The 25,491-nt window shown below is 61.7% G+C and overlaps 1 protein-coding gene across 1 annotated transcript in view; it reads right to left on the bottom strand.

Annotated features, from left to right (window-relative positions):
- Window positions 1–1,093: 1,093 nt before the first annotated feature.
- The window catches only part of SNTG2 (syntrophin gamma 2), an 85,518-nt gene continuing 61,120 nt past the window's right edge, over window positions 1,094–25,491 (bottom strand). Inside the window, exons 15-18 of the mRNA XM_038560643.1 lie at window positions 21,505–21,705; window positions 7,304–7,396; window positions 3,964–4,074; window positions 1,094–1,319 (exon numbers count right to left, since the gene is read on the bottom strand). Of these exons, the coding sequence (XP_038416571.1) occupies window positions 1,194–1,319; window positions 3,964–4,074; window positions 7,304–7,396; window positions 21,505–21,705 (531 nt within the window). The 3' untranslated portion in view covers window positions 1,094–1,193. The remainder of the gene's footprint in view (window positions 1,320–3,963; window positions 4,075–7,303; window positions 7,397–21,504; window positions 21,706–25,491) is intronic.

The following is a 25,491-nucleotide window of genomic DNA, read 5'->3' as shown; positions in this document are numbered from 1 at the left end:
AAAATAAACAACAAAATCCTCGCCAGGTCTTCACTCTGGTGCAGAAGGGCACCTCCTGTTTTCGAGAGTCTGGGCTCTGCCGCAGGTGGAGGCCAGGACGGCCGTGGAGACGCTGCAGGATGGGGTGGCCCAGCTGCGCTCGGGGGGAGGCTCTGTCCCCAGGGCCGCGAGTAGTGACGGTGACCAAAGGGCACAACAGACGCTACGGCGGACGGTGCCTGACGCTCTGCGGACACCATTCCCTTGGAATAATATTTAAAATCCACTTTGAATCCTCTGCCCGTGTCGGTCTTGCCCAGAAGCCGTTACCGCGTGAACGGGAATTGTGTGTGTGACACACGTAGTACCCGCTACGCATGGATATGTCCTAAATATGCCTGTTCTGAGTCCGCTGTGTGCCCGTAAATACCCGCTACATGGGGCCGTGGGGCTGGGCCCCGTGCACCTGCCTTCCCACACCAGCTGCAGGAAACACCTACCTTTCCCTACAACTGTTTTCCCAAACTTTACCATCTGATGGTTGACCTGCTTCCTGTCCGGGATCCTTCGGAGACCTCAGGCAGTCTCCCTAAGAGACCAAGAGCCTATTAAGTCACTTTTAATGACAAAAGGAGAAAGGACCTTTTCAGAAGCAGTAAACAGTTGAAAAGACAAGGAAACTCCAGCACAGGCTCTCCTTCAGGAGTTAGGAAAGTAATTTAAATTAGCATTTAAGTGCTGTGCTATTTAATTATATAATAGTTTATAAAAGTATAATATTAACATTAAATACTTGAAATTAATTTTCTTTCCGACACGTTTCTCCTACTCATTTTTGAATGAGCGAATGAGCGCCTTTGCTCAGCCCCTCCTTGAGGAAAAGGGGAACTAATGACCCCAAGGCTCATGAAGCCCTCCTCTTCCGGGGGAACCAGGCAGAGGGCTCTCAGCATCTCCCAGCACCTGGTTTATGGGAACGCCGTCTGCTGTTGGCCACGTGGGAGGCGGAGCGCGTGGTGAGAGCCCACCCTCGGGGGACTTGGACACAACGCCAGCGGCGCCCTGGCCCGTCGGACCCAATAGGAACGACCCATCTCTGGAAACTAGTGACGTCTTTTATTGGTATCACAACTATAGGCTCGTTATAAAATCACACACAGTTGCAACAGTTGCAGGAAAAGAGTTATTTCTTAAAATAATTTAACGTTCAGCACTCAACAGAAGCGCCTTCCTCCGATGCTCTGGCTGTCCACGAAGGCGGGATCCACGGAGGCCACCTTTGCTGCGAGGAAGGCGTGAACGCAGTGCAGGACGGCCGTCAGGTCCTGGAATTCAAGTTCCTGTAAGAAAAAAATGAAATAAAATGCTGGAAACGCGCTCTGCTTGTGAGGATGGCCGCGCACACACGGGAGGGTGCATATGCACACACGTGCACTCGCGTGGTCACGGGGCTACAGCGCGGTCAGGTCTGGGCTTTATTCTGAACACCAGGAGCTGCTGGGCTGAGATCCGTGTCACCGTGTCACCTGGGCACTGACCCGGCTGGCGGGTGTGGCCAGGGTCACATGACCCCCGACCCAGCACAGATGGAGCCTTACATACGTGAGACGCAAGGAAGCACCCAGCCTGTCCGTGTCCGTGCAGGACGGGATCTCGTGTCTGTGGTCGTGTTCGATCACCAGACTCTGCCTTTGACGATAAACCTTCCTCATTTGTGTAGCTGCATTTGAGTGACTTTCTTGGAGCTCAAAAAGCATAGAATCTGTTCAATGCCGTCCCTTGCCCGGAGCCACTGCGGCTCCAGGAGCCCCTTTCTGCAGCCCACGTTCCTCGAAGTTCCTCCGTTGCATGCAAATGAGCCTTAACCTTGACAACTACACTTGATTATTGATGATCGATTACGGTTTAGTTATGCTTTTGCTGAGTAATGAGATGCAAAACGTTCAAGAGGCTGAGGTGCACTCCGGCGACAGCGTCCTAATATTCCCGTGGTTACTGAAGAGTCACGGGGACACGCCATCCAGCCCCACGAAGGGAGGAGGAACGGCACCTGCTCCGGCCGGGACCGGCCTGGAGGACGCTGTGCTGGGCGGGGCGGGCTGTCCCTGGAGGTCACGATCCCCAACACCAACTGGTGAGATTCACAGAGACAGGAGTGTGCGCAGAATGGGCGCAGGCCAGCCCCCTGCACACCGTCCCCCCCACAGCCTCACCTGCCACGCGGCAGGGCCAGCACCCCAGGGGACAGCTTCCACGCCGCGGCAACCCCGACACGGCATTTTCACGTGGGCCTCAGCCTGGCTCTTCCCAAGGGTGGCTCCCGAGCTGGTGGTGAAGCCACGCCCACAGGGATGCTCGCCCCACGCACAGATGTGCACCCGGGACCAATGAGGCGCCCCATGAGGTCACGCACACTTGCATGTGGGACTGAATCCGAGGGCGCTGGGAACAACCGGGACTGGACACCCAGGGCCCCACTTCTGCCTCCCAGGGACCCAGCGGGGGGGGGAGCTGCGGAGGGAGCAGGACCCGGGCAGGGGCAGGGGGCTGGGGGTGGTGGGGTTGTAATCTCAGTCCGGCTCCCGGGGAGAAAGATCAGGACCTGTGGTAAGGCCAGGACGGGGTGGGGAAGGGTGACAGACCCCAGAGTTCACGGGGAGTGGTCACGGGGCAGAGGTGGAAAAACCAAGGCCCCAACCCCCCAGAGGGGCAGGAGGTGGCGGGAGTCTCCCTGGGGCAGCAGGGGCGGGAAACCCTCAAACTTCCAGTGTTGCCTCATGCCTAGAGAACGCACTGGAATAAGAGGTTTGTGGGGTTTCAGCAGGAAACCTGTAGCTGGCTCCCCCCGCCCCACCCCCTAAAAGCCAATCAATCGATCAATGAGAAGAGGAGGACGTGCTGACGCTATGCATGGTCACTGTATTAACGCAGAAAATGCCAAATATAAGAGTGATATTATCTTGTGTCCCCGCTCCCTCTTGGGGTTCCCAGGCTGCTGGTGGCAGGTTCCCCGGACTCCACATACCCTACATAGTGGCTGTGTCACACGGCTCATGACCCAGGTGCCTCGATGGTGCTTACGTTCAGACTGATTTTATCCGTTTCCTAAAGTTCAGAATGTTGACAGATTCTGTACAGTTGCGCTTGGTGCTTAAAAAAGTAGACGTGGGACATTATTTCTTTAAGCTCAATAGAGAGGTGCTAAGAACAGACATTCAGAGACAATGGTGTCGAGGTGACGTGTCCCCTGAAGTCATTGGAACAAGATACAGGCCGAGTGTTGCATCTGTTTCCAAATGGCATGTGCTCACAGGTCTCACATTTTTGTTTCTTCTTTCTTTTTTTTAATTTATTTTTTATTTTATTTTATTATTATTTTTTTTAGTTCCCTGGGTTCATCTTTGGACTTTTCTTCAGTTATATTAAAACTGGGTTGTTGACAGCACACGCATCCATAAAATATGGACAACGCCAATCCCTTGTTGGAGGTAAAGACGATAGCTCAGTGCGGTGAACCTGAACTTCCTTTCGACGCCGGCTTCTCACGTCTTTGGAGAGAGAGGGGGAGCGTGTGCACGTACATGTGCAGGGAGGGAGGGGGCAGAGGGAGAAAATCTCAGACCCCGAGCCGAGCGCAGGGCCCAGTGTGGGGCTCGACCTCACGCCCCTGAGATCATGACCTGAGCCGAACCCAAGAGCCGGATGCGCCACCGACTGGGCCACTCAGGCGCCCCGTCTCACGTATTTTTAAATACTGACTTCCTGCTAACGTTTAGTAAGGAACCTGTGATTTTCAGCAGAATCTGCTAATGTGTTCCAGTGACCACGGTCTTACGCCGCCAGCGTCTCTACCGAGATGGTCTGGGCTCTTCCACGGGACCCCTGTGCCCATGGTCCGCATGGAGGGGACTCGGAGACTCATCCCGTGACCACTGAGGTCGTACCCGCATGTGGCCGGGCGGCCGCGTACACCGGGCTCCCTACCTTCACCTCTATCTGTCGGCTGTTGAGGTGCTGGAAGAGCAGCTTCACTCGGGTGTTTCCATCATCTGAAGATCCCTTGAGCTGGGAAAACTTAAATCTCCAGAGCACATTCTGCAAAAGGAGGGACTTAATGAGTGATTCAGAAACAAGAACTAGTGTCTAGGCACATCGTAAATACGCTGCTTTGAGGAGCACAGGCAGGTGCTGAGCCTTCTCACCTGGCCCGAGCGTGCACTAACTCCCCGGAGCGCGCCCCGTCTGAGCCAAGTGACCTCCTCCGACCACCGCTTCCTCTCCGTCCCACTGCCCGCCCCGCCCCTCCCCGTCCCATACGCAGGCTCCCAGCGTCGTGTGATCACCGCTCCTTTATCTGCTTGTGAGACTAAAACCCACTACGAGGCCCCCTTCTGCTGCACTGGGCCCACGGTGCAGACGGGGGGGAAGCCAGTCCCGCCCACGGGCCCCACGTGGGGCTCCCCATGGAGCTCCGCGGCCTCACCGAGAGGGCGGTGAGCACCTCACGCCGCTGCAGACACTACGGGTTTGTTACCAAGGAGCTTCAGAGGCGAGACCTGCTTTAGAGATTCTTACTGTTTAATTATGAAAGGGTCTGCAGCAAGTAAAGACTTAGTGGCTTTTACACAAGTCAGTCTTCGGGGACAGCTCACGGGCAACGGCTTGGTCTCCGGGAGAGCCCGGCAAGGTCGAGCTGTTCCATGACGGTGCCGGCCTGAAGCAGCGCCCGTCCTTCTCCGAGGGTCTCAGAAGGCAAGTGGGCTTCCGCCCCGGCTGAGCCCGACCCCCACTGCCCTCAGGGTCTTGCACGTCTTTCTTGGGTTTTCGAATCCCGTCTTGTTTCAGGGCAAAGCGTCAGAACAGGGTCCTTCAGGTGCTGGAGCTCTGTGGGTCTCCGGGAACAATACCGGGTCTTTGGTTTCACGATGAGGAAGGCAGGTCTACGCCGGCCTCGGGGGGCTGGTGTCCTCACTGCCTCTTTACCTCAGAATGAGGAGGTTCTGCCCAGACTCACACTGCAGGCACCGCTTCCTGGGGAGTGGCCTCCAGAACAGGTGGCCCGCTGCCCCCACCCCGGGGCCACCTCGGGGCCACCCCGACGCAGGCAACCGGACAGCACAGTGGGGACGGTGGGGAGGGCGCTGGGCCACTGCCCGGGCCCCAGGGCTCTGCGGCTGCCTCCAAGGGTCAAACCAGCCAAACCCCGTGTGCTGTGGGGCCAGCATGCCCTGGCACTCACGCGGGATCCTGCGCATGGTCATCGGGAAGTGGGGGGCATCGAGGGCACCGTGGTTACACCCGATTCCTGACAAAATCAGCCAGGCCCAAGCAGCCCTGGGGACCGCGGTGAAACCGTACGCGGCTCAGATCGGATCAGGAGACGGCTCAGCGGTGGCCGACTCCCGTCGGGATGACGTTCTAGGAATAACCCCGATAATTAATGTTTCACGTGGTGCCAGGTGTGGAAATACCGCAGACAAAGGGGGATGAAGTGACCGCGGGGAAGGCCCTGCCGGTGACCCTCAGCTGAGTCCTGGGCTACGCTGCCTCATGGTCCAGAACCTTCTCTCCATGCTTAACCCGTCCTACCCCCTCCACCACCCCTGTCCCCACCCTGTCCCCTCCCCCACCCATCCCCATCCCCACCCCACCCCCACCCCAACCCTGCCCCCACCCCCACCCTACCCTGTCCCCGCCCCACACCACCGCCACCCCTGTCCCTGTCCCGACCCCATTCCCACCCACGCAGGACAGGACAGGACAGGACAGGACCATGGGGCAGGAGCAGGGCGGCGGGTGGGGGCCCCCCCGAGCAGCAGCACCTCCTCTCCCGGGGGGCAGTTTCCAAGTCACTTCAAACTCCTTCTGAACTTTTCTTCCTTGAACCTAAAACCCAAACTTTTCCTTAAGAAACGATATGTGCCATTTCCACGGTGGATGCTGTGTCTGCTCGTGTCACCTGACGGAGGTTCTAGGCCATCGTTTAGTGTCGGGACACTGAGCGCTTCTGAAAACCCAGTGGCCCTTCCAGATCGGGAGGTGACGTGCGCTGGGAGCCGTAGGGAGCGCTGGTGCTGCCTCGCTCGGCCCCGGGTGCGGGGTCTTCCCACCCGCTGGGGGGCTGGCCTTGATGCTGGGAGACGATCGCGGGCCTGGGGTTGCAGTGATCCCAGGACCGTCCCGCGTCAAGAGCGTGTCGGAGGACCCTTGCCGCCCGTCCTGTGCTAGGATTCCAGGTTGTGGGTCACCACGCGGTGGCCGTCCCCGCCCACGTCCTTCCTAGCATGTGACTTGTTAACTTGTGACGGTGGGAAGTGGGGCCTCCACGGCCGTGCGGGACAACGCTGTGTCAGGGACGCGGTACCCTGCTGCGCGGCCACGAGGAGTGGCTCTTCCCGCCCCATCTGGCCAGACCCGAACCGCCATCCCCGCTCCCACGGGAAAGTCATCCCTCTTCAGGGTTCGCAGATCTCACGTTTCTGCTCCAGGTCAGCCTCGGCCTCATGGGGCTATTGGATTCCTGCCCAGAGGGGCTCAGGCCCGAGGGCTTCCAGGAGGACCCTGTGCATCACCTCCGCGGAGGTGCGTCACTCTCCTGCTGTGTGCGGGACCGTCCCGTCGGCGGGAGAAAATCTGGATGGGAAGCTCGTTTGTAGACGAGGCTAGCGTGCAGCTCATGTCCAGCTAGCGTGCAGCACGCCCCCAGGCGGTGAGCAAAACCGCAGAAGGGTCCCTCTGGTCCCAGACCCCAGACGATGCTGGATCGCTCCTCTGTGCGCCCTCCCGGGTGCAGACTCTGCCCACTGTCCAGCGCCACAGGGAGCCCGTCCCGCGGGAGCGGTGCTGCCGTCGGGGAGCCCACGCCCTCTCTGTGGCCTTGGAGCTGGATGGGGCACAGAAACCTTCTTGGTGGTAAATGTTCCCACAAGTGGACCACATTGTTGTTCTAAACGCCAGTCAGCTGGGCCCCTGTGGGGTTGGCACCGGCCGAGTCCCACCAGCAGCCCTTGCAGTGTCTCCGCAAAATGCTCAGGATTGTACGTCAGGCAGCCCATGCGTGTCTTCCAAGTGTTTACGTTACGGGGGGGAGGGGGTCCTTCCTGAGAGCAGGACGCCCGGCCCGTGCTGGGGGCAGCGGTGTTGGCCACACCATGCAGTGGGGGGACGCGTGGCCCGGCTTGGCTCTGGGCACACAGACGCTGGCCGTGAGGGCGCCGCGGTCACATGGCCACCCTGGCAGGGCTGGCGGCGGCCGGACACACGTCTGCTCCTCGGAGACCCTGTCGCGCATCACGGGGGCCCTGTGCACCTGCTGGCACCTTACCTTTGTCTTGCTGTCGTAGCAGGTGAAGCCCAAGGCGAAATCCACCGTGAAGCACAGGGGGTCTCCTTGCCAGCTGCACGTGTACGTCCTGGACTAGAAAAGAACGTCGGCTTTGAGAAAAGACTCTCCGGCCCCGGGTCTGACGGGAACTCGCTGGAGGCAATAATCCCCCCACGATCACAGCCTCGGTTCTGGCAGGACCCGACGTTTTCCCACAGGCCGTACTCTCCCGCTTTGTGTGCACGGGCACACGTGCCCTACCGCGTGGGCGCCGGGCACCCCGTCACCACACACGGGCCCATGGGTCCCAAGCCACAGGGAGTTCCGGAAACCGCAGACCCCTGGATCCCTCTGCTACCACGTCCGGGAGGAGCGGGGGCGGCTGCACTCCCTCCACGCACTCACGGCCCCGCAGGGCAGGAGGTCCCGGCCTGCTCCCGGGGAAGCCACGCGTGCTTTGGGGAAAACACTCTGAGGAGCCTCAACAGCCACGCCCAACCTCGGACCCGCGCAGGGGGAGGCTGTGGCCGCGTGGCTCCCTGTCCCCGCCGGGGGCTCGTTTGGGTGGGTCACCTGCTGGGCCGTGGGCACACGGACAAGGCTGGCTTTGTCTCTGGTGCGGGCGCCTGTGTACACACCCACACGTGCACACGCAGCCCCAGGAACAGGTGCACACATGCACACACACCCGCACACGCAACCCCAGACACACCCACACGTGCACATGCAGCCCCAGGAACGGTGCACACGTGCACACACACCCGCACACGCAGCCCCAGGAACAGGTGCACACGTGCACACATGCCTGCACTTGCAGCCCCAGGCACACTTGCACGTGCACACGCACACATGCAGCCCCAGATGCACTTGTGTGCACCCCCCCACACACACGCAGCCCCAGGCACACGTCTCCACATGTCCACCCGCAAGGGACATAAACACAGAAACGCAGAGGCCGTGCAGTACGAGTGTGCACAGCACTCCCAACACAAGCAGCAAATACGGGAAGAGGAACGCGAGTCTCCTGCAAGGCGTCACCTTGCAACCGGGTGAGCAGCTTGCAGACGGGAGCTGCAGCCCCGCAATCACGCGGGACGGGGGACCAGTGCCTTCCGTCCGTCCACTCGGGGGCTCCCATCAGGGGACCCCCTGACTTCCCCTGCCCCCCGAGTTCCACCTCCGCACGAAGGTCAGCCCCCTCCAGCCCGCGGGGCTGCGCTGCCTAATTCCTGGGCCGTGACCAGCTCCGTCTGCCTCCCGCTCCGACGTCCAGCACAGTGGCCGGGCCTCCCTGCAGAGCTTTCCCCGCTTTCCCCTGGTGTCCGTGTGGCGTGGCTGCTGGGACACGGCGTCTCCGTGCTGGCGCCCACACGCCGTCGGAGGCATGAGGAGTGGGCCTCACGAAGCCCGGCTGTTTCTGCTGTGAGGCCCTCGAGCTCATCCAACTCCTTCCAGCTGCATCTCTGGCTCACCCTCCGGGGCCGGGCTGTCCCGGGGCCGCCAGGGCGGGTGGGAGCCCGGGGCCCCTCTGGTCCTGGTGGCGTCGGACCCTCACTGCCCACGGGATGGGAGTTCCAGCCCCTGCTCCCTGCCACTGACGCTGGGAGACGCCTGACACTGCCTGGGGCGCTTGTGCCTGCCTGGACGGGGACGTCCTGCCCCCACTCCCCCTGCGGCAGCCCCTGGAGGGGGACGCCCTGGCCCCACTTCCCCCCCACCAGCCCCTGGAGGGCGGAGGCCTTTGCTGAGGGTGGGGGCGTGAGGTGTCTGTGTGTTTGGCTGCAGTGGATTGGTTCCGTGTAAGAGGCTTCTGGGCACCAGGCTGCCCGTCCTGGTCCCGGGCAGCGGGGAGCAGGCCTTGGTGGGTTTTGGGGTCTGCACCCGTCGGCCTTTCTGGGCCAAGTGTGGGACACACGCAGGAAAGAACACGCGGGCCTTCAACACCGTGTGGTCAGGGGCGCCCGGGGGCTCAGCGGTTGAGCCTTTGCCTTGGGCTCAGGGTGTGACCCCGGGGTCCCGGGATCGAGTCCCACGTCGGGCCCCCCGCAGGGAGCCTGCTTCCCCGTCTGCCAGTGTCTCTGCCTCTCTCCGTGTCTCATGAATCAATACGTAGAATGTTTAATAAAACAAAAGCAACAACAGCGTGTGGTCCTCACGCCCTGCGGCCCCTCCGGGACCCTCCTGACTCACCAACTCTTAAAAGATCACTGAGTTTGTGCCACCGCGTTATTTAACGTAACAAACTGAACACTTAAAAATTAACTCGATCACTACTGAGGATGCGCCCAGGGCCCCGAGGGCTGCGGTGCTGTCGAGATCTGGGCTCGATGCAGATGCGGGGGCCAGGCGGGGGCCAGGTGGGGGGGCAGGAGGCTCTCCATCAGGGCCCACGGCCAGGAGCGCAGCCATGGGGGGGTTGCACGGCGGGTGTCACGTGCCTCTCACACGAGGCTGCAGCTCTCGCCTGTCGGGCTGTGCCGGCCACGGGCGCCTGGTCCCCGCCCTCCGGGTGACGGTGTGCACAGCCCGGGCGCCCTCCCATGAGCCTCCAGGGGGACGGGTCCACGCGCACCTGGGCACCCTGGCGGGGGCGGGGCACACAGATGTGCTGCTTCAGAAACAGTCTGTGGGGGGAAACTGAGGCCAGCGCAGCCGTGGAGAGCATGGCTGAGGGTCTGAGGTCCCCGCAGCACGGAGCCCATGGCCCCGACGGCGAGCGTGCCTGACACTGCAGGGCCCAGGGGCGCATGGAGGCTCCCGGAGGCTCGCACGGCCGTCCCACCTTCCCCGGCGCCTGGGAACACCGCGGCTGCAGAAAGGTCCCGAAGGCGCGGCAGAGCAGGTCTCACAGGGCAGCAGGCTGAGCGAGGCCGTGATGGGGACACGGCGCCACCCAGCGTGTTCCAGGTCCTCCTGGCTGTGCTGGAAGCCACCCGCCGCTGCCACTAGATGGGCGAGCAGGAAGGGGCGTCTGGAGCGTGGGTGTTGGCCCGACTGGGCGACAGAAGGGATCCTGCCCACGAGCGCGAGGTGCCAGCACCGTGAGAACCTGAGCGTGCCGCGGGGTCAAAGGGGACGGAAGGGGATGGAAGGGGACGGAAGGGCGATGCCTTGGGGACCAGCAGAGAGCTCCCCCCCGGGGCGGCAGGTGACGGCGGGACTCAGGCCCCGACTCTAGAGCTGTGTCCTCAACGTGGCCAACGGACGATGGACGACCCACCACGGACCCGCCCTGTTGTCCCCTGCGGAGCCACCCACCCCCGGCCAGGGGGCACCCGACACCCACGCCGAGGGAGCGGTGACGGCAGACGCCTCCCCACACCGCGTGCCACGTGTCATCCTCAGCATCACGGATGTCAGCTGCGTACAGACACCGAACAAGTCTGGGAGATCCGCGCTCTTACAGAACAGGGAAACTGAGGCAGGGGCACTGTTAGCAGGTTTCCCAGGGTCCTGTGGCTACAGGTGGACCGGGCGGGGCCCAGGCTCGCAGCCGCTGGGACGAAGGAGCCTAGCGTGGAGGGTGGCAGGTGGACAGGTCACAGCCAGGAGGAAGCTCCCCTCCCCACCCGGTCACCACGGAGGCCACAGCCATGGGGTGGGGGCCGCAGGCTCTGCTCGCTGACCTGGACCCCCGCGGACGAGCCTAGCGCCTGTAAGGACGGCACGGTCTCCCTTCCCGCGTGAGTCGTCTCTGCTTAACGGCCACCCGGCCCGGCGGCTCTGTCCATCACCGCGGGGCACGGGCCGTCCTGGAACCCACGGAGGGCGGCGCTTCAGGAGCCGAGGCCCGTGTCCAGGGTTTCCGGGCGCCTCTGTGACTGGGAGATGCGGCGACGGCTCTGCGGACGCTCTGTCCGGTCGGCTGCGGGAGGCGCGGGCAGGCGGGAGGGCCCCCTGCTGCTGGCGCCGTGTCCCCCGCCCCGGCCCGCTCACGTGTGGACACAGACCCTCCCCGCCCGGCAGCTTCGTTCTGATGGAACAAAAATGTCTAAAGAAAGCGCACACTGTTTAAGTCTTTCCAGGGTTTGTCACTGGGGACCAGAACTCGGGTGTTTGGAGGGAGCCGAGAGCAGAGGATGGACCTGCGGCCCCTCCACGGGGCGAGCGCGGGGCGAGTGCGGGTTCTCCCCTCGGCCGAGGCGTGCAGGCTGGGCAGGTCCCCAGCGATGGCCACCGACGGACGGACGCCGGGGAGGGACGTCGGGGGATGGATGCCGGGGGAGGGACACCGCAGGAGGGTTATGACAGGTGACGCAGGTCAGTCTGCAGACACAGAAGCTGGCTTCTCGTCTTGGGTGGGCTTGGGGGGGTTACAGTCCAGCGTGCGTGGGGCCCAGCTGGAAGCCTGGCATCCTAGGGACACTCGGTGCATTTCTGGTTCAAAAACGAGCGGCTGCATTTACTCAGAGGGACAACGTTCCCACCGGGAAGAGCGAGGAAGTGGGTGAGTCGTAACTGGGGCGAGCACACACAGCTGCGGTGCCCGTAGGGACGACGCCACCCCGTGCCCACGGCAACCATGCCACCCCTCTAGCCAGTGGAAGCATGTGTGTGTGCACGTCCTGAGGTTCCTGGAAGCCCCGCGCGTACGTCTGCATCCGGGATAGGCTACAGGCACACCTTTGCGTCACGGGAAAGGAGAGACACACGCTCCTTCTTGCGCCCGGAGACAGGGCTGCGGGAAGGCCCACGTGTGCGGAGCCTCGGAGCCGACGGGTGAGCGCGGCACGCCTGGGAAACGCGTCTCCCTTTTGTCAACACCTAACGCGTTTCTGAGGACTCAGCAACAGGAGGCCCCGACCGGCCAGAGGCTCATATGTCAGATTCTCAGTCTGGAAACTGTTTTTCCTGAGGGAACAGCAGCGGCAGGCTGAGCCACAAGGGCCATCGTGCCCGACGGCCCGAGGGAGCCGCAACCGCGCCGCGGGCCTGACGCCCCCTCTCTCCCTGGAGGCCGACCCCGTTCCCGCGGCGTCAGCCAATCCCCAGCTGGGACCCCGGCCCGGGTCGCGTCCCCAGTGCTCCGTCTGACGTGGGGCCTCGGTCCACACGGACGCCCAGGCTGGGAGCGAGTCTTACTCTTCATGCGGCTGCAGTGGGGCTGTTGGTGCACAGCAGGGCAGGTGCACGGGAACCCACACACGTGTGTGCACGGACGGGGTGGTGGGGGTGCCTGACGGGGTGGGAGCCCACGTGGCCGCCCAGAGGAGAGCACGGGACCGGCAGCCCTTCCGGGTCCGGCAGGCGGGAAGGGGGCCTCAGAGATTCTGTGCCAGTTCCCGAGGTCACGGATCGAAGGCTGGGCCTCCCGACTCTACGCAGACATGCACCTTCTTCCCAGGAGGACACGGACGCCACGCCGGCGACGGTGCCTTCGGGCTCTTATCCTTCTTACTAACATTGTCACTCACACACAAGCATCCCGCCCCAAGGGACGTGTGCTCCCTTAAACTATACATTATTAGCATCTCCTTACAGAAAAGGTATGAAGTCTTTAAAACTATTTCATAAAAATTTGTAAATTTGAGGAAAAAGACTAAAAAGATTTAAGAAAGAACTAATTTTTAAACAAGGCAGAGAGGAGGCGACTGCAGGCCCAGCCCGTCCTCGTCCACAGGCCTCTGCGGCCGCCGTCCTGTCTCCCCACTCGGCGTCCTCACCGGGTGCTGGTCACCTGCAGGGCCGGGCACTTGCTGGCTGTCTCGGGCCGTCCCCTGCTGGCGGCCAGGGCCGGGGCCAGCGCATCTACAGGGGCATCCCTGTCTCCCTGTCCCCATCATCCCCCGAGACGTGCAAGCAGGTGCCTCCCCTGCATCCCAGCCTCAATGCCCACCCTCGCCAGCTGTGTGCAGTCTCGCGTTTGCCCCACACGCAGGCTGCCTGCTGCTGACACAGACACACACGCAGGCCGAGCACGGGGCGGACACGGTGTCCAGGGACGGTGCTGGGGCGGGCAGGGCGGAGGCCCCAGGGCCTGTGAACGAGCATCCTTCGCAGGCGGGATCAAGGAAGGAGCCAGCAGGGAAGGCAATCAGGGCTGGTCCTTGTCCAGTGCCGTGCAGCCCGGAAGGGGAAAGCTTCTCCCTGCCTCCTCGGAGGGCCCTGACTCCGGAGGACAGTATTGGGGGGTCGGCGGCCCCGAGGATGGGGGGTGCCAGTGGCTCTCAGGACAGGGGTGGGCCCGGCGGGGACGGCCGCCACGAGGACGGGGCTAAGCCTGGGGAGGGACGGTGGCCCTGAGGACAGAGCTGGGCCTGGGGGAGGGGGGATGGTGGCCCCAAGGACGGGGGCTGGCCCAGGGGGGTATGATGGCCCTGAGGACAGGGGCGGGCCCAGGGGGGACAGTAGCCTTGAGGACGGAGCTGGGCCTGGGGGGGGAGCGTGGCCCCGAGGATGGGGGGCCTGGAGGCCGGTGGCTCTGAGGACAGGGTGGGCCCGGGGGGGGACGGAGGCCCCGAGGATGGGGGTGGGCCCGGGGTGGGGGACGGCGGCCCCGAGGATGGAGCTGGGCTGGGGTGGGTGGACGACTACCCTGAGGACAGGGGCGGGCCCAGGTGGGATGGTGGCCCTGAGGATGGGGGTGGGCCCAGGGGGAATGGCGGCCCTGAGGACAGGAGAGGGCCTGGAGGGCCGGTGGCTCTGAGGCACACGCTGGCCCCTGCGCTGGCGGCGGGCACCACAGGCCCTGGGGGAGGAGCTGCACCCACAGCGGGAGCTTGGCACCGAGGGCCCCCGTGGGCCGTGGGGCGGCTCGGTCTCCGCAGCAGCAGGGACGGAGCTGATGCAGACGCTCCAGGTGTTGGGCTGCATCTGGCTGGACGCCTCTGCACCAATTTTCTGTGACTTTCAGCAAATGCCCCCCAAGGTCGGCTGCGAATAAACGGTTTTCTCAGGCTCGTCCTTGAACAGATGTCGCGTTCCGCTGCACTTCAGCCCTGCCCTTCCCAGACGGTGTCTCCGAGCTGTGCTCCGGGAAGCCCCGCCTGCCACCCAAGCCAGGAGCCCCGGCCGCGCTCAGTGTGGACGGATGCTCGCGTGCACCCAGTTACCTGCCTGCCTGGAGTGGTGCCGGCGGGACACGCCGTCCCGGGACGCGTCAGCATCTACCAGGCTCGAGGATGTGACCGTCAGGCAGGGACGAGCGGAGCGGGACAGGCCAGCTCCACCCCTCCCGCCAGCCACGCGGGCGCCTGTGTGTCCATGGGGCTCATCTGAAGACACAAAACGGTGAGCATCGGCTTGGGACGTGTGGGACACAGCAGCAAGCCTGACAGACACGGGACACTAGTCACGTTCACGTCAATGGTCACCTAGATCTTTCTAGAAAGTCATGTCAATGGTCACCTAGATCTTTCTAGAAAGTCTGAATATGACCGTATCTAGTAAGCTTAATAATGAGGTTGTTCGTGAGTCAAGCACAGAGACTGTTCCTCCAAACAAATACTAAATTTTAAAGAAAAAAATTTCAACTTTAACATGAATTCAGATGGGGCTGGAGAGTGGCCTTGAGACCCGCGTGACCGCCCAGGCGCTCCTTGTCCGAGCGAGAGTCGTGAGGATGCTGGACGGAGGAAGAGGGCTCCCCCACTCCCCCGGCCCCCGAGCTCAGGGCCCTGCAGGTCTTTCGGGGGAATGTTGTGTATTTAAGGGAAGTAAAGCATTTAGAGAGTAATCAGCATCAGCTGCACCATTAGATCGACGGACCTCCCTTAAATCTGGTGGCAAAACCACATCAGCAAAACCAGCAGGTAAACGGGAATTGCAGGAAGCTTCCTGTGTGTAATGAAAACCACCTGAAACTTAATCGTGTAATTAAACTGGTGCTTCTGGTAATGAACCAATAATTACCTTTTAATGATCCCATAAATCTATTCTAATCCAAGTGCTGCTTAATATTTCACTGGATCGTCTCTCAGGTCCTCCGGGTTCATTTTTTTCGGGAGAAATAGCAGAGCGTACTTGTAGAACTGCGCGTGGTGTTCCCAACGCTCACGGACGGCAGTGTTTTGTGTTTAATGCCTCAAGCTTGGGATTTCTTAAACGTGTGTCTGGAAGATTGATTTAGGCACTGAAGGAAATTATGTTGCGCATATTTCAATATCAAGCGCCTTATAAACATCAATTAATTACATTTCATAACGTCACTTAAAGAGAAAACGGCCATCACGTTAGGAAGAAGGAAACCAAGGACTAAAGTTACGTGACTTATTTGGAACTCTTACAAGTTCAAAAAATACTTAAGAAGGCAGCAAATGCCCCTGTCGTGCGCGTAAGCCCATGCACCCTGTTAGGGTCGGTGGGAGCGCCGTCGTGATGCTGGGACGTGGCCCGCGGACAGCACCTGCCCCCACGCTCCCTGCAGCCCCCGCCAGGCCCCACGCTCCCAGCCCACGCCTGGTCCACCTGACGAGCACCGTCCTGGCGCTTGCCCGGCTCGGCCGTCCCAAGGCCCGCTCACCAGGAAGACGCGGCCAAAACGTCGAGCACTGGACGAGGAGGTGAGCAAGGAGACGCTGGGGGACCGACGCGGGATCTGGGACCGAATACCTGATTTCAGGGCTGCCTCCAGGTGTCGGGACTGCTGACCCCACGCCAGCCCAGGGCTCTGGGCCTCGCCTCCTCAGGGCAGAGTCCGAGGTTGGCCTGCCGGACGGACAGATGGATGGATGGACGGAGGGACGAGGGCTGGTGGGGCCCGCGAGCTCCAGGCATGGCCTTGGGACCCGGTGTTCCTGGGCCCTTCCCGTCCCCTTCGTCCCATCTGCCATATCTGAGGCGTCCAGGAACGCAGCTGCAGCAGCTCATGGCATCTTCAAAGACAAATGCTTGTGATCCTTCAAATGCTTTTTCTCTGCCCAGGAAGGATGATGAAGCACAGGCACGTCAGGTCAGGGACAGCAAGTGGGGTTAGCAGGTGGCTGAGGTCCCGCTGAGCCCCGGTCACCACCTCGCGCTAAAGCGCCTGCGGTCAGCCTCCCGGTGGGTCCCAGGACACGCAGGCAGAGGCTGACCTTGCTCAGTTGTTTCTCGTCACAAAATCATCACCATGGGGGGTCCTGAGCTCGGGGGACCTGGGGCTGGGGGTGTCCAGGCTGGGGGACCGCGGGGTAGAAGGTGGGAGAGGTGCCGGAAGCCAGGGCAGCAGAGCCGTGGACAGGGGCCCGGCTGCAGTGCCCGCTCGAGGGGCTCCCCCGGCGGGGACGGGGCGGGTGTGCGGGCAGGTGCCCCGGGGCGGGTCGCGCAGGGCGGACCTGGAGGCGACGCTGAGGCGGGCGGGGGCTGCAGGCGTGTCCCTCCCAGATCAGAGGAAAGATGGACAGGCCCTGTCGGGAGGCGGGAGGCAGCCGTGCTCCCCCTTCCTGCCTCCACTTGGGAGCTGCACAGCGGAGCTCGCTGGCGCACAATCGCAGACCCGGCTCCCTCCTCCGCCAGCGCACCTGTCGGTCCAGACATGTCCTCGCCTGCCCTGCCCCTGCCCCCTGCACACACCCGGTTGCCGGCGCCCTAGCAGGCTGCTCCCCCCTGGAGCTGCTCCAGTCCAGCCGGTGGCTGCGTCCCCGAGAAGCTGGACTCTGTGGATGCTTCCGATGACAGGCCGCTCACTCCTCTGTGGACCGGTCCCCATGGTGGTCAGCAGGTCCTGGCCGCCTCGTACGACGATGGCAGATGAGCCCCAAACCCACACACTCTCACACGCCCAGTCTTGGGGACGTCCGTCTGCCTTGCAGGCCGGGGGCACTGAGGCCCGACCGCTGGGCTGGAAGGCAGACCGAGCAGACCGAGCCCTCGCGCAGCGTGGGTTCCCAGCCCTGCAGCTTCCGTCTGGAGGAGCTGCCCCTGAGCCGCCCTCACCCGGCACCTGCACCCACCCGCGGGCGGCCGGGCCTCCCTCACTGCTGCGCCTACAGAGACGGCGCGGACAGGAGCCCTACGGAGGGACACGCCGCCAGGAGCAACGGGGCCCCGGGCCCCGTGAGCCTCCACGGACGACGGTGACGGCAGACATATATAAAGCCTCCAGGTGAAGTGGTCGAGAGGGCGGAGGCGGGTGCGCTGTGGCGGGACCACACTGGCCGCTGTCCCGGTCAGACGCAGGGACCAGGACCCAGGACACTCAGAAGGACGGACGCCGAGCCGAGCTGCGATTCTCTCGCGGAGCCGCAGGTCCAAGCAGTGTAGGGGGCGGACGTCCCTCCCCGACACTCGGTGACGACAAATCAGTATTTATGAGGCAAGGCTTCATAAATGATTTATTGCGTTTTCTGCCCGGAGAAGGTGCGACAGTCACCCAGCGGCCCCCTGCCCTGGCGCACAGGGACCACAAGGGATCTCACAAAATGCACGGATGCCCATGCCCAGGGGGTGACGCCCGGGCGCCGAGACCTTTAATGATATTGGCTCGAACGTCCACGCGTGGGCCTCCCAGTGTCCTGCCTGCCTCTCACGGGCCCTGGGTCCGCGAGGCCCTGGCGCTGGCTACACGTCCGTGTCCTTAGGGAAGCGCTGGTGCTCGCAGGCGGAGAGCAGGGTGTCCGTCCACCATTCCTCCCCCGGGCACACAGCTGTGAACATCCTGTCCTTAGTTTCCGAGAAGCACCCACAGAAACGACTCGGGTGCCCGACAGGGCAGGAGCGGGGCCGTGCCCTCCACCGTGTGGGTGGGAGACCCAGGAACCCTTGTGGGCCCGGGGTGCACAGCCAACCCCGCACCTGCCTGGCCCCATAGCTTTGCCCGGTCGCAAGCTTTCTGACCGTCCACGCCGCTTCCACTGGGGAGGGAGGCCAACCGCACCCCAGGCCCCAGAGCAGATGATGGGCGGCGGACGGCATTCCCCGACAAGCAGCTTAACCCACTGGCGCTTGTGACCTAACCTGGCGACCTCAGGTCCCAGGGGTGACCCCACGTCTTCCTACCGCGGGGGGAGAAGCGCTCTCCTCCAGGAAAGGTGAGCAGAAGGCCGCTGCGGCCTGCGACCAGGACGGAGTTCACGCTCTAGGCCGACAGGTGAACGTCGGAGCTCAGCCGGGTGCAGGCGGGAAGAGCACGTGCGTCCGCAGGAAGCCCCTGCAGGAGGACGGTAACGGTCCCCGGGTGTCATCGTCAGGCAAGGCCGGCGTCTCTGCCGCTGTGGCCAAAGGCAGCGCCCCGGATGCAGGTACTTCACACGGCAGGTCGGGATGAGGAAAGACAGTGTTTGTTTTTCTTAAATTCTAAGAGGATATTGCTGGTGTAAATAAAAAAAAATAAATTGACGTGGACAAAATGCACATTTTGCACATTACAAAGCACTCTGTGCATGTGATGAATGTGTTTTTAGTAAGAAAGAAAAACCGGTGCTGCCGTCCGCGTAAAACCACCTGAAGAACGTACGTGACACCTGCCCTTGCACCTGAGCCTGGAGTCGTACAGCCTGTACAACCAGGGGGCTCGGCATTTATTTCCTTATTTTTAGTTATTTATTTATCCATGAGAGACACAGGTGGAGGGAGAAGCAGGCTCCATGTAGGGAGCCCGATGCAGGACTCGATCCCAGGACCCCGGGGTCACGCCCTGGGCTGAAGGCAGATGCTCAACCACTGAGCCCCCGGGCACTTCTGTGTGTTTATTTTTTCAAGAGAAACAGAGAACGAGAGACTGAGGGCGAGAGAGGATCCCAAGGCGACTCCTACTGAGCACAGAGCCGGATGTGGGGCTCGATCCCATGACCCTGACATCGTGACCTGAGCTGAAGCCAACAGGCGGACGCCCCCCGACTGCGCCCCCGGCCGCCCCGAGCAGGGAAGCCCCTCATCCGGTCCCGCGTGTGAAGGACGCCTGGACTTCGGGCGTCTGTGCGGGTGTGTAACACACATAATACTCAAGACATCATTAGTCTGCAAACGTGGCTGAGCCAGCGCCGGGCAGGAGGCGAGCCCCCCGCTTCTCCACCGCCGAGCCCGAACCAGAGGTGCCCTGAGCCCACGCCCAGAGCTCTCGTTCGGGAATCCTTACGGAGAAGCACCGATAAGGAGGTTAAGGCAGGACCCGGCCGGCTCGCAGCCCGCTGCACACGGAGAAGGGAAAACAACCCCATGCACGCTGCAGACCTAAACCGTGTCGAGGACTGAAGCCGGGCTCCGGGCTGCGGTGAGATCGGGGTCAGGAAACGGGAGCAGCTGCTCCGTGAGGCCGACTCGGGTGCGGGGAGGGGACACAGAGCACCAGGGCTGCGCCGCCCGAGGCTCCCCTCCAGGTGGCCCTGGAGTCTTCTCCCGGTGAAGGGAAAGGGCAGGCTCGCGGCTTAGGCTCCCTCCCCAACCGCACACCGCTGGCCCCGGGCCGCAGCGGGATCAACGCCGCTTCCTCGATGGCTGCGGCGTCCATTCCACGATCCTTAATTCGCAGGTTAAACGGAGGAGCCTGCAGGAGTACTTTGCCCACGTTCCTGGAGGGACAAATGGTCAGGCCAGGCCCCGACCCCCCACGGTCCAGACCGGATCGTCCTTCCTTCCCACGTCTGAGTCCCGAGAACCAAGAGTCCAGGACCCAGTCGCCGGCGCTGGATGTCTCCCCCTGGGGTGCAACACATGCAGGATGGTGTCTCAGAGAGGCCCCCGTGGGCATGAGGATCGCACACCGGGAAGGCCATGGGGGACCCTCCCGTCCTGCTCAAGGACACCCCGCCTCTCCGGGGGCACCTGCTGCACCAGCCGACCCCGTATGCATGTCACCGGACGGTCTCCGCCAGGAACAGTCATCCTGGTCTCCTGCACCCACGAGGCCCTGGCCATCTCGATCCTGGACCTGATCGAGAGGACACTGCCCCAGAGTTCACCGGGCGCACTCCCCCCGTGTCCCGGCCCAGGGTTCACGGCCTCCCTCGTCAGGCGGCTTCGCTGGCCTCCCCCTACATGACCCTAAGACCAAGGATGCTACAGAGGGAGCAGCCACGGCCCCTGGCGGGATTTCCGGCTAAGGAAGCACCGGTGCCCCGACCTGCCCCTGCCCCGGGCACAAGGAGGGGCTCAGGCCCATTCTTTAAGGGGAGGGTGGGTCCTGCAGCCTCCTGCCACTGCAGGACGTCATGGTGAGTCTCCTGGATGGTAACTGAGTCATTCCTTCCTCAGGGGCTCGAACGTCCCCTCACGGGCGGCACGGCCAGGGACAGCGTGGACCCAGCCCCTGCACACCAGGCGGATGCACGATGCTGCCTTCTTCCCCCAGCGTCACACAGAAGTGTGACGCTGGCCTCTGTGCAAGGACATCGAGGTCACCTGGGCCACCACACTCCAGTACTTCAGCCGTGCTGAGCCGCCATGTGTCCCCGCCATCAGGGACTGGGAGTCTGGGGGCTCAGGGCCCCCCCTCAGCCGCCTGCAGCGCCTCTGGCAAGCGGGTCCCCGGGGGCATCAGAACCCGACTCCCAGACGCGCTGCCCCAGGGAAGAGGAGGGTCGTGGACGCCAAAGGGTGACGTGTGGACCCCACAGGTGGCAGCGACGCTCAAGCCTTCCCAGGGAGCCCCCACCCCGACCCCCGGCCATGGTAGCCACCTGGGGATGCGAGCAGACGGTGACACAGGATCTTCCCTCTTCAAACATGGGATGGGAGGGACGTGGCAGCCTTTGGGGCCTGGGGAGCCCTGTGCTGTCAGTGCCAACGTCCCCTCCCGGACGCACACAGCGCTGCTTTTCTGCCTCTGACTTGTTGGTTGACGTCCCCAAGAAGGGAGCTCCGCGATCCAGGAGGATGAGGATTGTGATGCCTTCTGATGCCTTCTGAGGACGCGCAGACGCATGAGTGATGTGTCTGCCATCGAGAGAAGGGGCAGCGCGGCCACACAAGCTGGTCTAGACTCTGCCCAGGATCGCCGGGACCCAGGAAGGGCCACCGAGCACCTGACCGTGACAGCATCCAGGGACTCGCGCACCATCCATGGGGCCGCGCAGCCAGGATTGGGGCAGCCCGCGCCTCCTGGGGCTCGGAGGGAACGCGCGTGGCTCCCTGCAGACGTGACGTGCGCCGCGCGGAGATGCGAAGCACCCGGGCTTGGACCCGTCGCCACCGCGCCCCGCATGCACCCCCGGGAGGACGCCATTGGGCCTGGCGACGCAGGCGAGAGGGCTCCACCGTGAGAGTCCTGTTGGCCCAGAACAAGCGGCCGACGGCCGAACGGCGTCGGGCACCGCACACGTCCCCGCGGGGCGGGAGGCACTCACCCCTGCTCGCTGCACTTCCATGAAGGTGGCTCTTTGGAAAGACGTCGCCCATGCGGCCAGCTCACTGCCCAGCTCCACGCTGAAGCGGCGGCTCTGGCCGTGGCCGACCAGGACGCTGAAGCAGTAGGGCTGCGGGTCCTCGACGCCCCAAGGCTCCAGGCCGGAGTCCGCGTGCAGCCAGCAGTCGTCAGGGAGCCAGAGCTGGAAGAGAGCGGGCGCGTGTTGGCGCGGGACATGGGCCGAGGGCTGAGGACCTACGCTGTGACGCCTTGGAGCTGCCGGGACCGCATCAGGGATGCCAGGACCGGGACGCGGCTGCCAGCCCGTGGGGGGACCGCTGGTGACCCCGGCCACACCGGGAGGCACATGGCTCCTGTGGAAATGGGCCCCAGAGAAACATGATTTTGAGCAAATTACATGCAAAAGCACCTTCCACTTGAATTCTGGTCCCAACAGCTTCTGCCTCAATGTGTCACTTGATCGGCAAAGGTAACGTCCTGAGACTCCCCTGCTCCCATTCGGCATAAAACCAGCGAACAGTGAAAGCACCACAGGCCCTCACCGGGCTCGTCACCCCGAACTCACCGGGCACCGCGGGCACTTCCCCTCCGCCACCTAGCTCTGCCAGCGCAAGGGGACCCCCTGCTCACGAAGCCCCCGAGTCTGCGGGCCCTCGGCCCAGGGTCAGGGACGTTACCCCAGCGGCCCCGACTGCGCACAAGGACGCGGAAACACTTCCAGGGCAAAGGCCAGAGCGTGTGCCCTGTGGGTGGCGGGGGCTGGGGGCTGTGGCGTCTGCACGTCTCTCCGAGGCCTCTAGGGACCCAGCCTAGCAGCGGCGACTGGGCCATGTCCGCGTCCCACATCAGGCGGGCGGCCGTGGGATCACGGGGCACACCTGCCTGGGGGCCGCCCTCCCTCCGCCCCAGCCACGAGCACCGCACGCCCGCGCCCTCCTCGCGCACACGCCTGCGCGCACACCCAGCCTGCCGTGCTGTTCCTCTGCGTGGACTCTGCCGACACCGCCGTGTCCGTGAAGGGGATAGAGGGCAGACAGCCTCGCTGAGGACGCGGGCGCCTGCGGGCCGTGTTCACCGTTGCTCAGGTGCGGCGGCAGAGGCTGCCCAGGTGCTGGGGCTCCTCACTGTGATTCTGAGGTATCCTGAGGCAGAGGCCAGCCATTCGAGCAAGACATGCATGTTCAACATTAATTCTCAAAATCCCCCTGAACGTGGTGTTGGCCCCCTGCTTTTATTGCACGTGTCCTTCTGATGCTTCCAGGTGCAGGTGTGCAGGGCAAAGTGACGGCTGATGTGTGTGTGGGAGGCTCATGGGCTCCCTGACTTCCCCCGCTGACCCTGGGGTCCGCTCTGCAGGACTCCCCCGGCACTGTGCCCACCGCTGCGGCTCCCCAGACGCATTTATCCTCGTGCACGGTCAGACACTCCTGCCTCATGGGTGTGTGCATACGTGTGTGGTGCGGGCGTGTGCATGCACACATGCATGTGATATGGTGCGTACATGTGTGTGCATGTGTGTGATGTGGTGGCACGTGCATGGGTGTGCATGTCTGGCGTGGCATATGCACATGTGCGTGTGTGGTGCGGGGTGTGCATGTGTGTTGTTGCATGTGCACGTGTGATGTGTGTGCACATGTGGTATGTGTGGACACATGCATGTATGTGATGTGGCGTGTGCACGTGTGCATGCATGTGTGGTGCAGTGTGTCCATGTGTGTGGCATGTGCGCATGTGTGCTGTGCCCGTGTTCCTAATTCTAAATGAACCCCGGCAGCAGAGGCCGCACCCTGATTCTGTAGCCCCCCAGATCCTCCACTTCAGCCTCACCAATGAATACGGTGCGAGTTCTGGGTTGTCTCTGATGGAGCGGGCCACTGGCGAGGCTCAGGGGGCTGCCCCTGGCAAGGAGCAGGGCCCCCAGTCCAACAGCCTCCAGGAACCGAATCCCACTGGTCGCCTTGTGAGCAACAGCATAGACACTGCCTGCCCCGGGGGCTGAGATAACGTGCGTTGTCCTACACGCCAATGCGTCTGGGTTATTTGTTTCCCAGCAGTAGATCATCAATACAGAGGCAGCTCACGCGCGCTCTCTCTGTCTCTGGGACTTTAATTTTAGTGCATGAGCTAATAAGTGGGCAAGTGAGTTTCAACTACTGCAGAAAAGTAAGTAAGTGAAAAGGCAGCATTTGAAGAAGAAACGCGTGAAGGAGGAATAAGTCAATACAGTTACGATCACGACCAGTGTTGCAGCCAATTAATCTTCTCAGGGTTTTGTTAAGGGTGTTGCTACAGCAACACCTCTGATCGCTAAGGTTCTATCCAATGACTCAAAGGGATTTGTCAGAGCAAGAAAAGGGTGTTTATTTGCAGGGAGCCGTCCACCAGCTGCATGGCAGCTACGAGTAGTTTTGAGATTTGGCTGCATGTGAACATCACCGCGGAAGCCTGTAGAATGAATGCAGACGTCTGGGCCACGTCTCAAATAAAATGAAATCTTCAGCTTCGCTTTAAATCTCCCTCCAGGTGACTTCATGTAAGACAAGGTGGACTGTGGTGGAGAACCCCTGCTCCCGGGGTGCACAGGACGGGAAGGGACCCCAATGATGCCCGGGAGGCCGTGAGGAGTGAGCACTCACCATGGCCAGGGCAACAGCATCACACTGACCAACACAGCCCTGCAAAGAGGATCGCCCAGTAGGGACACCCTCAGTGGTTATTACGGCCCCTGTTCCTCAGATGACTTCACTGACACAGTAAGAAGCTAAAATGGATGAAAGATCTAAATGTGAGACAAGATTCCATCAAAATCCTAGAGAACACAGGCAACACCCTTTTTGAACTTGGCCACAGCAACTTCTTGCAAGATACATCCATGAAGGCAAGAGAAACAAAAGCAAAAATGAACTATTGGGACTTCATCAAGATAAGAAGCTTTTGCACAGCAAAGGATACAGTCAACAAAACTCAAAGACAACCTACAGAATGGGAGAAGATATTTGCAAATGACGTATCAGATAAAGGGCTAGTTTCCAAGATCTGTAAAGAACTTATTAAACTCAACAGCCAGAGAAACAAACAATCCAATCATGAAATGGGCAAAAGGCATGAAGAGAAATCTCACAGAGGAAGACATAGACATGGCCAACATGCACATGAGAAAATGCTCTGCATCACTTGCCATCAGGGAAATACAAATCAAAACCACAATGAGATCCCACCTCACACCAGTGAGAATGGGGAACATTAACAAGGCAGGAAACCACAACTGTTGGAGAGGATGGGGAGAAAGGGGAACCCTCCTGCACTGTTGGTGGGAATGTGACCTGGTGCAGCCACTCTGGAAAACTGTGGGGAGGTTCCTCAAAGAGTTAAAAATAGACCTGCCCTACGACCCAGCAATTGCACTGTTGGGGATTTACCCCAAAGATACTGATGCAATGAAACGCCGGGACACCTGCACCCCGATGTTTATAGCAGCAATGGCCACGATAGCCAAACTGTGGAACGAGCCTCGGTGTCCATCGAAAGATGAATGGATAAAGAAGATGTGGTTTATGTATACATGGAATATTCCTCAGCCATTAGAAACGACAAATACCCACCATTTGCTTCGACGTGGATGGACCTGGAGGGTATGATGCTGAGTGAAGTAAGTCAGTCGGAGAAGGACAAACATTATATGGTCTCATTCATTTGGGGAATATAAGAAATAGTGAAAAGGAATAAAGGGAAAGGAGAGAAAATGAGTGAAAATATGAGAGACTGCTAACTCTGGGAGACGAACCAGGGGTGGTGGAAGGGGAGGAGGGCAGGGGTGGGGGTGAATGCGTGACGGGCACTGAGGGGGGCACTTGACGGGATGAGCACTGGGTGTTATGCTATATGTTGGCAAATTGAACTCAAATAAAAAATATACAAAAAAAAAAAAAAAAGAGAAACTTACACTTCAGGGCGGGGAGTCCGCCCG

Source organism: Canis lupus, chromosome 17 (assembly GCF_011100685.1).
Source record: "Canis lupus familiaris isolate Mischka breed German Shepherd chromosome 17, alternate assembly UU_Cfam_GSD_1.0, whole genome shotgun sequence".
NCBI classification, from domain to species: domain Eukaryota; kingdom Metazoa; phylum Chordata; class Mammalia; order Carnivora; family Canidae; genus Canis; species Canis lupus.
The sequence above is the reverse complement of the archived record's forward strand: the minus strand, read 5'-3'. Positions and strand labels throughout refer to the sequence as shown.